Source organism: Aptenodytes forsteri, unplaced genomic scaffold (assembly GCF_000699145.1).
Source record: "Aptenodytes forsteri isolate BGI_AS27 unplaced genomic scaffold, ASM69914v1 Scaffold442, whole genome shotgun sequence".
NCBI lineage: Eukaryota > Metazoa > Chordata > Aves > Sphenisciformes > Spheniscidae > Aptenodytes > Aptenodytes forsteri.
Window position 1 is genome coordinate 1567550 of NW_008794003.1, and position 14480 is coordinate 1582029.

Genomic DNA, 14480 nt, shown 5'->3' on the forward strand with positions numbered 1-14480 from the left:
TTTTAAAATGTGGTTTTCAGTTGTCCTGAGAGAAATAATCTGTTTCTTTTTCTCTATAAATCTCTTTCTATCATGTTCTGTCATATTAACTCTGCATACAATTTTCTCTGCACCTTAAAACAATTCAAAGAGTCCATTTTTCTATTTCACAAAATAGCCCCTCCAGTTTTTTCTTGTTGTTGTCTATTATTTCTTAGTAGCACAGTTCACAGGCAGGGTAATACCACTAGCTCCAATTTTGAGTAACATTTCAGGTTTTCTAGTGGTTTTTCTCATGTTTGTTTTCAATTTATCACACCTAATTAAAAGAAAACAAACAAATAAACAAAAAACCTGCTGAATACAGCTGGAGTAATAATTTTTTTTTTTTTTTTTAGTTTTCCTTGCCTTTTTTTCATTTGTCCTTTTTACAATTTTCTTTGTCTTGTGGAATGCTGGGCTGTATTTTAACACTTGTCGGTTTGTATTCTAAATTGACATATTTATTCTTTACTAAAATGTTAGTTTCATTACTGAAATGTCAGCTCTTAAACTCTGTGGCTATTTCACTTTAGTGCATGATAAGTTGAGTATATACAGACCATTCATATGCTGCTATAATCCACTTAATTTTGCTGTGTTGGAAGTCCATTTTTCTAACTTTTGGGGTACACCTCAGGATTATCACCTGACAAGTGTCTGATCAGCAACGCTATGGAGGGATTTTATTGCTGTGTCCAGCTTCCTAGCGGGAAATGTACTGTAGATAGAGACAGATTTTTCTTGGAATTGCACAGCAGAGGTTGGGGGCCACGGGGCACAAGTTGCCACAAAGGACATTCCAACTAGATATTGGGGAAAATAATCCACCGTGAGGCTGGTTAAACATTGAGACTGGTTGCCTAGAGAGTTTGTGAAATCTCCATGCATTCAAAACTTGAGTGGAAATGCCCCTGAAAAATTTGATCTAATTTTGAAGTTATACCTAACTTTGAGGTTGGCCCTTCTTTGAGCAAGAGCTTTGTTCAGGTGGAGGTCCCTTCCAACCAAAATTATCCTGTGGTTCTATGATAGATCTGCACTGGGTCAGCTACAGACACTCTTGAGGACATGTCCACAAAGTGTGGATGCATGAGATGACAAGGTCACTGGTCATCATTGATTTATACGGATTTTGTCCTTTTGTGATTCTGTAACCTCTTCAGAATCACTTTAACTTTGCCTGAGCAGCTTTTCCAAATTGCCTGGTCTGTTATTTTGTTCTGCATTCCTCCTAGAATATGAAATATAACTACAGGGCAAGTTACATCGGTTGACTGCCACCTATTCAGCGAGATATTGCAAGGTCATTGTGGCTTAAAGGCTCCCCCGGGGACTCCTTTCCTCCTGCAAGTGTAAAAATGATTCCACATATCTGTCATCTGGTCTATGCCCTGAGAAAATGTAGAACCACTGGAAATCGTAGGATTTGAAGCCATTTTGAGCTAATATTGTTCTACCATAACCTGCCCCCTTGCTGTGGAATGTTGCATTTTTAAATTCATTTATGCTTCCACTTTGGAAAGTGTGATTCAGAAACATGCTCAGTCAAACACGGAGGGAACAGTGCAAGCAGTATAACCGCTCTATGGCTATTTGCAAGTAGTGGCGACGACACTGCCAGACTCACCTGGGCATTTTGGCGTTGGTGGTCAGGAGGGGTTGTATGTGTGTTTGTGTGCATTACTGAGGAGCAGACGTCCTGGGAGAGTTACAGTGTGTGCGTTGGGTACTGCAAGGTAAGTGTCTATGAATTAGCTTCTTCAGTCTATAGGTACCTCTGAAGTGGAAGGAGTTATGTACTGGAACTGCCTCCCCATGCATAGGGTTATTTCTGTGTAGGAGATGCGCTCCCACAGTATTTCGTCCACCCACTTCACTTCTCTGAGAAAATTTTTTAACACTAAATTTTCCATTCCATCGATGTGCAATGCACTGTGTAAAATACCAAGTAAATATGGTTGCTAAGAGCCTTGTTTGTATTATGTTCTATGCTAATTTGAATTGAATTAAGACTTTGGAGAACTGAGGAGGCTGGCCTTAAAACTTCCTTTGCTGAAATTATCCTTGCAGGCTTGGACATAATTATACTTAGACCGAGTAAATATAAAGAAAAAACATGAAAGTGGTTTTATGATGGAACAGTACTTTCCAAGTTTATGAGAGATTTGTTTTGAATATCACTGCATTTTTTTTTAATTCATACATTTTTATTAGGTCCAATCAAATATTGTATATGCCTAATAAAATAATATATAGTATATACAACATATTATTATATAACATATTGTACATTTTATATATGATTTTTTTCTGAAAGTAGTCAGCTTAGCGCTGACTCAATTTCAGTCAATTTTTAACTAAATGCTTGTTTCACACAATTTTTTCATATTTCATACACAAAAATATTATTTAATGAAAGTTATGTTAAAATAATGATGTATCTTTAATTACAGAAATCTTTATCTTACATGATACAAAAATGTAGATTATTTCAATTCAGAGATATAGCACAGAAAGAAGGAATATACCCATGCTTCTTTAAGCATCCATTTAGTCACAGCTCTACGCAGTTACTGATAAGGTTTTAATTTCACTCCAGTGCTGTGACTACTCTGTATGGTTAAGTTGAGCAGTGTCAGAAGTGTTCTTCTCATCAGAGGGTTTAGGAAAAATCTTGTATTCAAGTTTATCTGTATAAGTGTATTGCTACAGAGGCATGAGTTGATGCATTACAAAATCCCCTTTGGGCGTATCCGTGTTTGTAATGTAAAAGAATGTTCTCAAAACTAAAAGTAAAAGCACACTTGGGAAAATATTTGGATTTTTCTAATGCCACATGCACCACCTTTCATCTGGTATAATGATAACTTTTCTGTAAACTCCAAAACAATGGAGCTCCACACTACCTTACGCTAATAAGAAATACAAATTCTGCAGCAAAAACATACTGGAGGCCTAAATAAAACTTAAAGACATGTAAATGAAGCAAAATCAGTATATAGTGGATATTAAAAAATTATAATCAACCTCCTAAGCACAGAAAAATTATAGTAATACAACTCGCAAAGTTTTATTTATTATTTAAACAAAATTAAAGACTTGGGCATAATAGTAATGTCTGTCACAAATTAATATAAAATCACTCTGATGGTAGTTATTGAATCCTCTCTGAGTTACTGGAATGTTTATGCCTTTTCTTAACAGATCTTATAAATTTAGAAAGCTGTGAAAACATACAACTGGTCATTGTTATGTGCATTCTAAAACCAGATTTTTTTAAAAAAAGGCAAGAGATGCAGTGATGGTCTCTTGCCTCTACATTGGTTCCAATATTTCAAATAGAAAATGCAGTCACTAAAATTTGATATAAGCAACACACTGATATTTTTATTTTCTTTTTCACAGATTAAGATGCTTGGTAAAGCAGCTGGACAAGGGTGACATTAATGTGGTGGATTTAAAAAAGAATATTGAATATGCAGCATCTGTGCTGGAGGCAGTTTATATTGATGAAACCAGGTAAGTCTGAGGGGGGGAAGGAAAGGATGTTGGGAATCACATTTGAGAAATTTGGTCTTTGCATGCAGTTGTAACTGACATGAGCTGAAGGTCTCTGCACATCGGAAGAATCATATGTGGCTCTTAGGTCTTTTAGTGACAAGGTTAAAACAAGTAAGATTCCAAAGGTCAGATGTAACCGTTGTCTGGAGAGTTTGTCTAGTTCTTGTCTCCCTCACTTGTCAAATGTCCACAGTATAAAGTCATAAGAATTTTCTGAAGGATGGATTTTCTTTCCCCAACAGGCCACATACCAATAATCATGCTGAACACAGTATCGCTGAAAAAAAATGAATGGTTTTGGAATGAAATGCTCACAGAGATGAGTCAGAATATTATAATCTGGCCTGTAAATACATAAATTCATGAAAAGCTGTGATTTATTTTATAATGTTTGGTGCTTTGTTTATGATTATTGTTACTGGCAGTATTACTGGCAATCATCTTTGATGTGGGTTGACTCCAATTAAATTAGAAGTTCTAAGTATTTGGCTTCTTGAAAGAATTTTAAGATATGTACTATATTGGAGTTAACTAGCTAACTTACTTTTTTACTTCAGTGTGCTGGTCTCTTTAAGTTTTTTTCTGAGCAGAATGGTCTCGTAAAGATGTCTGCCAAAACTTCTTCAATACTGCTGGAGCATGCAGTCTACGTCTCGGTTCCATACCACATTTAAGTTGTCTGCCATCGTACTGATTATTTCATGGACCTCCCCCCCCTTGCAAATCTGATATGGTGCTTAAAGTACTGCTCTACCTTTTTCTTTTTTCTTTTCCTTTGATGTGTGTGATTCACACACCAAACCTTGCCAGTCAGGAATTTGGAGCATCTACTATTGGGCGATAGAAAGCCTACTCATTTGAAAACAGGAGAATGAAAACAATAGCAAATAAAACTGGTACCAATGGTCCATTTTTTCAGATATTATATTATATATATTACAGACTAGATTGGCAGGATCACTTATACTGGTGTCCTGCTCTTAGAGTGCATGCATGTCCAATTCTGTAAAAAGATGACCTGAGCAGCCTCTCAGCCACAATACAGTTCTTAGGGACACTCTCAAAAGTGTTGCTAGTGATCCCAAGTTAAATACACAACTTGAAAAGCATTAGGAATCTCGGTGACTTCAAAAGCGCTCACATGTCATGAAGATGTTGACAGATTCAGTTAAATTAAGCTTAACTGAGCAGACTTGGGCAAAACACCTTGTGTGACTTCCAAGGGACCTGGGCTTTGTAAGAAAACTGAATGAACTTAAACTAAATATTTTAAAATACTGGGAGTTAATATACCACTGTGGATATATTTATATCAGTTTTGCTGACTGACTTAAGTTAATCAAGCTTCTTTTACATTGAATCAAGGATTGATTTGTTGATTTACGTTTGTTTATAGTCATATTTGTAGTTAAATTGATACAGGTCTTTAGGAAGACAGATAAAAGAAATTATCAACAAACTTCTCTTTGGCCTCATATTAACACAATGGAGGCATAAAGTTTCATTTTTCAGCAATTGTTCTAAACGTAAATCTTGTGGGCACATCTCACGTGCTCGGGAAGCTTTGGAAGATCGTGGTCCTCTCTCCCCTGCGTTACAGGATATTGCATCGCCACCAGCGGTCAGAGCTTAAGCCTGTATTTTGTATTAATAACCATGGGAGCTGTGTCAAAGCTGCATATGGGACAAGGACATAAACCACTGATTATTCCTTCCATACATCTCCCAAACACTGTGGTTAAATGGGTGTAGTATTCATAGCTCTTTCTCAGTGGTAGCACCGGGACTATGAAAATAATGTGAGATTTACTTAGTTTCTAAACTGAGGTCTCAGTGGAAATGAATAGTATCGTTACAATGAGGAATCCAGTCTTTCTGGCTCTGTGTGGGAGCATCGAGAAAAGTAACAGACATTTCATACACAGAGAAAACTGGTACACCTGAAAATACATAGGCTTTGGCAGCAACAGGTGCATTATTTTTACTGTAAGCAAATATTTAAATAAGCTAATTGCCCTCATAGAACTTAACAGCAGGATTATTAAACTACCTAAATGAAAATAAACATAAATAATTTTATAGGGGTTTGGAAGATTTTCATAGTCCTCGGGCTATTTTCTTAATCCTAGGGTCATTATGACCTCATGACGGTGACTATTTATTTTCAAAAATTCTACTTCAGTATATGGATAAAGCTTTTCCTCTTCCCTAGCTTGATGCACAACAATGTTTAATCTTATTAATTTATTACATCCAATATTTTGCAGAACAATCTGATTTTTCACTGTGCTAAGTCAGAAAGGAAATCAAACCAACCTGAGAAAGGTATCTTGCTTTGTTCTAATTTATTGAATACTTCTATTCTCCAATGCGACCTCAAAGTAAGTTTGTAAACCTACCAAATTTTGGCAGCATTCCTTATATACATATGCATTAAGCATATGGTTTATGTACATCTTTCCATACCTATAGCTATATTTCTGAAGTATACGTTTGTAGACATATAAAACAAATTTTCTTGCCCATGTTACTTATACTATAAGTAGTAGTTAAAAATGCAATGACTTTAATGAAACCTACTTTTCAACTTTTATTCTCTTATTTTTAGTGTTTTGCATTTTATACCCCATATTCTTCATTTTGGTTTATAGTGTTTGATTTTGTTTTTAATTTATCTTCCTTTGTCTAATGCAGTCTCCATGAAATTCAGACTCAGAGTGATGCATTTTTTTGAACCTGTTGGTCTTTGAGTTAAATTTATGCTAAGAATATAGGCTGAGCCTCTGCTTCTTAGTCGGAAAGTATTATGTATAGTTCTGTTTTAAATTTTGACACTTCCCCATTAAAAACAACTTGTAAATTAAGATATTTATTGTGTGGCAGAGAGAAACTGTAGTCTCCACCGGTACTTTCATAGTAAACTCTTTTGCATGGCAAACTGCAAAGATAATCCCATTTTAAATAGCATGACCAGTATTCTGTAGTCTAAATTTGCACTAAAACATTTAACACACAAAGAAGGTCTCTCCAGCTTCTGGGAAGCTAGTTCTTAAGGAACAGAAGCAGTGTATCATTGAGTCAAATGGCAATGGAGGCTGGAATTAACCTGTGTGGTTACATTTGTCCTTGTTCCCACCAAAGAATACAGGTTCTTTGTCCTGCACAGAGCTACTGCTGTCAGGAGTCTGGAACTGAGTTAACTGAACTCATTAGTAGATAAGAAATAATAGTTTAGAGCATAAGCACAATGGCCCATTCCTGCTGAGCCTGAGCATGCACTTTTATACATCGCAAAGTTCAAATGACTTCAGTAAGTTTCTTACATATGAATTGCTGTATGGATAAAAAGAGAAATAACAATTAATACACCAAGTAAAGCAGTGAGAAAACCATCTGAGTACAGATTACTTTTATTAACTAAGTCCCAGAGGGAAGTTGCATGCTTTACGGGATATAATAGTTCCTGAGATTTGGCTTATAAGATAGAAAATTTAATGATGCCTAGTTCTACAGGGAACAAAGTATTGCAGGCTTAGGACCAAAGGTTCAGTACAGAGTTTCTGCAACTCACATGAAAATACCCATGCTTTCTATTTTAAGCCCATGCTTGAGCCCTGGATTTTGTCCTGATGAATTTACTAACCTGTTGCTTACATATCCAAGCAGAGGAAGACCTCAGCTTCAACCAGGCACTTAAAACTGAATCCTGTCTGTGGTGTTCTCTTCGTCCCTACCTTTCTGGGAGACAGACTTCAATATCAGCTGAGAGAAAGTCCTCTTAAATATCTCTACAGTCAGATTAGGAATAGCAACTAACAGAGAGTTGGTTAGGAGCATCCTTCTAACTCATCTTTCCATTATGACATACATCCTATTAAACAGCATAATAAAGTGGTTCCACCAATGGTCCCACACCTATTGCAGGACTGTCTGCAATTCTTCACAGGCACAGAGATGAAAAAAGCCAAAAGAAAAAGCAAAACTAAGGTCAATAAAGAGATCCAAGTATGAGGTATCTCACGGAACATGTTCAATAGTGTAGCAAAGGATCAAGGAAGAGCCTGGCCTGTTCCACAGCTCTGGAGAACCATTTGTGCTATTTAAAAATTAAATCTCAGGCATTAGTCTAGCAAAACCACTTTTTTCTTTATAAGCCTGAGCTTTTTCAGTGATCAGTTCCAATTTCTTACAGTAGGAGATGCCTATTTTTTTCCTGTATATTGTTACTTCATTTGAGTTGATTGGAAAGCCTGTATCATTCTTTAAAGTTGTGTGTGCACATAAAGGTATATGCAAGCTGACAGCACCTTGAATCTTTATTTATAGTGCAACAATCAGCTGGAAATGGGCTGTAGAATTCAAACCCTTTGTCGTGGTTTAATCTCAGTCGGCAACTAAGCACCACGCAGCCGCTCGCTCACTCCCCCCCGCCCAGTGGGATGGGGGAGAGAATTGGAAGAGCACAAGTGAGAAAAAACTCGTGGGTTGAGATAAAAACAGTTTAATAATTGAAATAAAATGATAACAATAATAATATGATAATAATAATAATAATACACAAAGCAAGTGATGCACAGTGCAATTGCTCACCACCCCCCGACTGATGCCCAGCCAGTCCCCGAGCAGCGGCCCCCCCGGCCAGCTTTCCCCAGTTTATGTACTGAGCATGACGTCACATGGTATGGAATGTCCCTTTGGCCAGTTTGGGTCAGCTGTCCTGGCTGTGCCCCCTCCCAGCTTCTTGTGCACCTCCAGCCTTCTCAGTCGGTAGAGCATGGGAAACTAAAAAGTCCTTGGCTAGTGTAAGCATTACCTAGCAACAACTAAAACATCGGTGCGTTATCAACTTTGTTCTCATCCTAAGTCCAAAACACTGTACCAGCTACTAGGAAGGAAATTAACTCTATCCCTGCCGAAACCAGGACACCCTTTATCAGAGTATGAAATACTTTTCTCAGGTCCTCTTACTGTCCTTTTGTCTGTTCCTCTGTTGCTCTGCACTATAGCCTTTTATCTGAGAATAAGATAGCATTTTTTAAAACTATGTACACATATTCATATTCATACGTGCTCTTTTTACAACTGTGTGCACCTGGGTTGGGGAAAAGGCAGAGAAATAACACAACAGGTTTTATTTATGGAGTTTTGAGAGGAGACTCCTTAGAAACAGGGATAGGCAGTAGGGATAACCTTCCAAAATTACGGAAAAATGGTTTGGGGCAATGGCTGTCAACATCCCACATAAAAGGTTCCGAGCTGATGGAAAGTTGGAAAGCACAGAGAAATCAGACATATGTAAGTGCTGCTTTCCTACGAGCTTAATTATCTGTGACCCCATGTCAGTTAATAAGCTTGTTTAACAAGCCCGTTTTAGGGCTGCTGCATCTCTCAGTGCTGAATAATTATAAGCTGCACTAAACACTTCCTTGAAAGAGATCTAGCGCTTTGGTAGCTGAAGCGGAGGTTCACTGTCAGCTGAAAATAATCAGTGAAACTCTCACAGTTCCAGCCCCTCAGCGGATCTCCTCTGTGGAAGTTCAAACTTACTCAATAGGTGTTATAAATAATTCTGACAAATCTTGCAGAATTTTCTCCGTTAGTACCTGCCACTTGGCTCAAGGTAGTGGAAGAAGGATATTTAGAGTCAAACAGGAAATAAATACAGCCTGATAATTCAGTCATGACAGCTGTTCCGTTCCTTGTAAACACAGCTCTTTATTCCTGCTAACTGAGAAGAAAATAAGTCAAATAAAATCTAGATGGAAATTACAAGATTAAAAAAATATATATGTATTCCGAAGCCAAATAAAACAAAAAATTTAAACTTCTTGTGGAGAACATTTTTAAGTTGTTCTGGATAAAATCAGAATATATTATTCCAATTATGGTCTTATTACATTTTTTTAAATGCCTTAGTATTTTAGAAAATATACTTGATTTCAGGAGGATATTTATCTGTGCAGTTTCAATTCCATACATGGTTTTTAGTTTGGTTTAGGTTGTGTAATGCCCTTTTAAAAGGCTTTAACCTCTTGAGAACTTTTGACTTAGAAGAGACTGTGTTTCAGTAATGTATGAAGTAGATCTGTTGTATGTAGCTGGCAATTGCTTCGAGCACCTTTGATTCAACAAGACAAAAAAATACAGGTTATTGCTACATTCATGAAGCGAAAGGAAATCTCATTAAAGGTAAGTGGCATTATAACAATATATGTTTGCATGAGAGTTCTGAAATAGTGAAGGTATTTCAATGATATTATAATGGTAAACACAGTCCTTCTTGAGAAAAAGCTCTTATTTAAAAAAAAAGTACACAGTCTGATATGTATAATGTTAGCTGTAAAGGAGGTCATTAAACCCAAACTTTGTGACTGCTGTTGTAATAAATACCTTGGACCATATTGAATTTCCAGTGCACTACTCCAGTAATGCACCAAATATTTCTGTGGTTTCTGGACTTAAAGCAAGGACAAACATATCTTCAAATTGTGGGCAAAGAGGAAATAGTTTAAACTGTGATCGTGTCACTTGTAAGAGAAAGAGTTCCATCGTTTCATCTCACCCAACGTCCGTGTGACCTTAAAGTGCGCCACAGAAGTACTTGTGATAGGAACCTGCATGTGTATATCTTTGTCTCGTGGAGTCTAAGGAAGAAGAAAGGAGCAAATGCTTGACTAAATGCTGGTGCTCACAGAGCTGTGTGTCCTGGAAGTGTGAATGGAGCTTAGCAACAGCCCGACAACTAAATGAAATTCTCCTGTTTCCAGGAGATCCTGAGATGAGGAACGGTCAGTGTAGCCTGTTCTTGGGCAGCTTTCAGTATGCAGTTTTGGTTATGTTTGCAAGCTGGAGAAGGCTGTTCCCTGGTATTTTCAAGTTTTTCAGTACTGCAACAGAACCCGAGTCCATGGCAGCCGCTCCATCTTAGGCTAGTAATTAATATCTCAAAAAATAATGAACTGGGATACTTACTTGATACCCCTGTGCTTTCTTTCACTCTCTTCTAGCCATCAATATAGGTTTAACGGCTTGTCTGTGTTTTAAATGAGAATGAAAGTCAGTGAAGGCTCCATCTTTTATGTTTCTTGTATTATTTCATTTTCACAAGACATATTTTAGTATCTGTATTGCAAGGCTCTGAGCTAGCGCTACATCAGCTGCTGCTGAGCATCTCACAGCAGGAGTCTGTTGCTTGACATTACAGGAGCATTTGCATTCCGTTCCCACCCAGCACGTAGCACAGAACATCCAGCTGACTTTGTGAACCGCGTAGTTTCACTGCCTCTCAGGCTCTGGTTGTGGAAGAAATTGTGCAAATTCAGACACCGTTACCCACTCAGGGTAACAGGCAGAGATGGCCACACTGGCAAATCTCTTTGCAGGTGCAAGGGTTGAGAAGGTTAAATTCTCTTACATCAAAAAGATGTAGATATTTGTTAAAATTTTTAAAAGCATATGTTCCCAATCTCTCTACCTGAAAAGACAGATTGATTTGTTCATTTGTACATGAAGGCAACTAAGTGTTTCATTCACAGAACAGTGGGCATTCGGTCAATGATGTGATTTATTTTGAAGTATATAGACAATATTTCTCCTCAAAATTAGCTTTTTTGAAAAAATCTGGGAATATTAAAGAAAATAATCTGCCTAATGATACATGGATAAAACACGTGGAATGGGATGCCCTATCTGGTAATTATTTGCCAGATGAAAAATATGGTCTATATGATTCCTCTCTGAGCTGACTTAGTTGAGGAGAGATTGGTAGTGGCAATTACTTAAGCATGAAGTTAAACCATAATCTTGAATATTCAGTCAAGTTTGCTATGAGTGTGTATTGCTGTCCTCCATAGCCAACCCATGGTTAAATGTACTTTGCCTGAAGTTGTTTTGTCAGCAACAAATGTACCATTTGAAGAAAATCATTCAGTTCATCCATTAAGGGAATCTACAAATGATACTTCTGTAAAAGCTGCTACTGAGAAAAAGCGTAATGTGTTGAGATTAATTCAGTATATTCCACGCTTACGAAAGCTTAAAATAAGCCTTTAAAATCTTTTGTACTAAGCCAAACGTTTTTTTCTGAGAGGGAAGCTTACAACAGCATCAAAGTTATATAAAAAAAAAATACACTTAAAATCACTGAAAATCTGTTAAATTCTGACTAAAACTCTTCAGTCAGTTAGGATATTTAATAAATGTCCTGCATCCCTCTCCCGAAGTTATTGAATTTTTTTCTATCTCAAAGTTATTGCTGTTAATTTATGAGTCATGCCCTGATCAAAGTTATGCTGTTAATTTATGAGTCATGCCCTGAGATAGTCCCTGCCCTTTCCACAATACCACATTAAAGCAATTGAATGAAGAAAAGGAAAATACATTAGCTCGCAGCTGTACTCCTGAAAAATGATGGTTTTTAATCATGAATATCCTGACCTGAATCTTAGGATTGTTGATGGCCTTTGGTATGTATGTCTGTATTTCTGAATAAGCAGTACGTATCAACAAGTGAATGTTTCCAGTAACAATGGTCCTTACTCCATTACCTGTCTGCTGTTGTAATTGTATTTCATCCAGAGTCTTTGCCATTTATTGTAGTTAATTGGTAGTTCTTAACAAATCATGAATATCCTGACCTGAATCTTAGGATTGTTGATGGCCTTTGGTATGTATGTCTGTATTTCTGAATAAGCAGTACGTATCAACAAGTGAATGTTTCCAGTAACAATGGTCCTTACTCCATTACCTGTCTGCTGTTGTAATTGTATTTCATCCAGAGTCTTTGCCATTTATTGTAGTTAATTGGTAGTTCTTAACATGAAGACAATTCTTCTGAGAATGTGCTAAATTTTAAGAGCACAACATGTTGGTAAATTCATCATTTCCTTTAGAAAGACCCTTATGTGCTAAAAATGCACCTCAATCATTTCTGCAATTTGTTTATCCTCAGTGGGAGTCAAGAGGATCTTTTAGTGGATGTTAGTGGAAACTGTAGTGGGCTATAGAGGATGTAAATATTGATTGAATATATTGATTCATGCTCATTCAGGAAGATAGTGAGACACTAGAACACAAATTACTGATAAAAATGTGAATTGGCTATTTGGACTATAAATTCTTTGCCAGGACTTTGATTAATTCACTGTTAAGGGGTTGATCGTTAGCTTGATTAATTCACTAAACAGTAAAGAGCTAATGCCTCCTTCTCAATCCCTCCTCTGGAAATCTTTCACCATCTCTGTTAGGCAGCATAACTGATCAGCACTGATGGATTTTTTTTTCCCCATAGCCATTATCTAATTTTTTTTTTTCATTTTCTTTTCTTTCTTCTCCTCCATAGTACATCTGATATATTCCTAAGGGAAAAGGAGTATTCTTCTGACTAGTACATTACTATATTTAAAATTCTGATTAAATGAAGAGAGAGCTAGAAATTATCACTACTTGAATTTTGAAAAATTATTCTTGGCAAAAAACACAGTACTGTGACAAGATGATCATGTTATTAGTTACTAGATTGCAATATTAATTGATTGCTAAGCTGAAATGCCATGGGCCATATCTTACTTATTCCCACAACTGTCAATGGGAGTTCCACTCATGGAACGAATAGAATTAAGTAACCCAAGCCTCCCCCTCTCCTTCCCACGCATATCTCTTCCTCATATTGCATCTACTTAATAGGCTAATGATATAAGAGCAAAATAAGTGTATATAACCCTGAAATTCTGTGACTTTGTGTTGGAAAAAAAGGTACTTTCCATGGCACATTGTGTTAGAGCTTTTTTGTTTTGTTTATTAGCATTTTTAGGTGTTGCTTAGCTTTAGGGAAGAAAAAATTAAAGTGTGTACCTTGGTATATTAACATTTGATTAATTCAACTAGGATATTGGAGTTCATGCCTTCCAGTTGAATGGGATTGATCTCAGCAGAGTTTTACTTTAAGGCTGACTTTGTGGAACAACTATGTAGCTTTAAAATAGAAAGTAAATGCTTGCCATCGTCTGATCTTCAGTGTGGTTGATTTGGAGGATGAGGCTATGGATCTTGCAATCACTCCACTCCAAATATTTTCTAAGCCAGAGGTTCTAGTCTTGTGTTTGACAGCTATGGTCACTTGTTATTTCACTCATTACTTTATCCAATGGCATTTTTGAACCTATGTGAAAGTTTACATATTGCAAAATGTTGCAAAATTATATTACAATTTGCAAATTACATTTTACAATTTACAATTACAAATTATGTTGCAAAATCTTGCAAAAATCCCTGTAATATTTGGTAGGAAGTTCAGTGGTTTAACTATGTTTGTCTTTGTTTTGACCATGTCTTCTGATACTATTTCACCTTTCCCCCCTTTTTTTTTTTTTTTTTTTTTAAGGCATTTTTTTTAAAAACCAATAATCACCTATAATATTAATTTGCCTGTTCACCTGTGATTCATAAAGTGGCAAGTTGGAGCAAGAAGTCTACATAATAGTAGAATTACAGAATGCAGAATTTATAAATATACTTTGCATTTATCTGGGAAATAACAACTTTCATTAGGCAAAAACCAAACACCAAAAACTTCTGATTGATACGCTGATTTTACTGAAGCTTTTGAAAATTGTCAGTTCTAAGTAGATATAAATTGAAATAGCAGTAATATAAACACTCAGGAATAAAAATGTTCTGAATATACACTTTGGACTGTTGTTTTTTCCCAGTAATTATAAACAATGTTGTATTGTAGAATTTATTCAAAGAAATAACCAGTAAGTTTGCAGACGACACCAAGTAGGGCGGGAGTGTTGATCTGCTCGAGGGTAGGAAGGCTCTGCAGAGGGACCTGGACAGGCTGGATCGATGGGCCCAGGCCAACTGTATGAGGTTCAACAAGGACAAGTGCCGGGTCC

The 14480-nt window shown here is 36.6% G+C and overlaps 1 protein-coding gene across 2 annotated transcripts in view; it reads left to right on the forward strand.

Moving 5' to 3' along the window:
* The window catches only part of PDE1A (phosphodiesterase 1A), a 127530-nt gene that overhangs the window by 58987 nt on the left and 54063 nt on the right, over positions 1-14480 (forward strand). For both annotated transcript variants that reach the window (XM_009289551.2, XM_009289558.2), the window contains exon 2: positions 3427-3540. In XM_009289551.2, coding sequence (XP_009287826.1) covers positions 3427-3540 — 114 coding nt within the window. The remainder of the gene's footprint in view (positions 1-3426; positions 3541-14480) is intronic.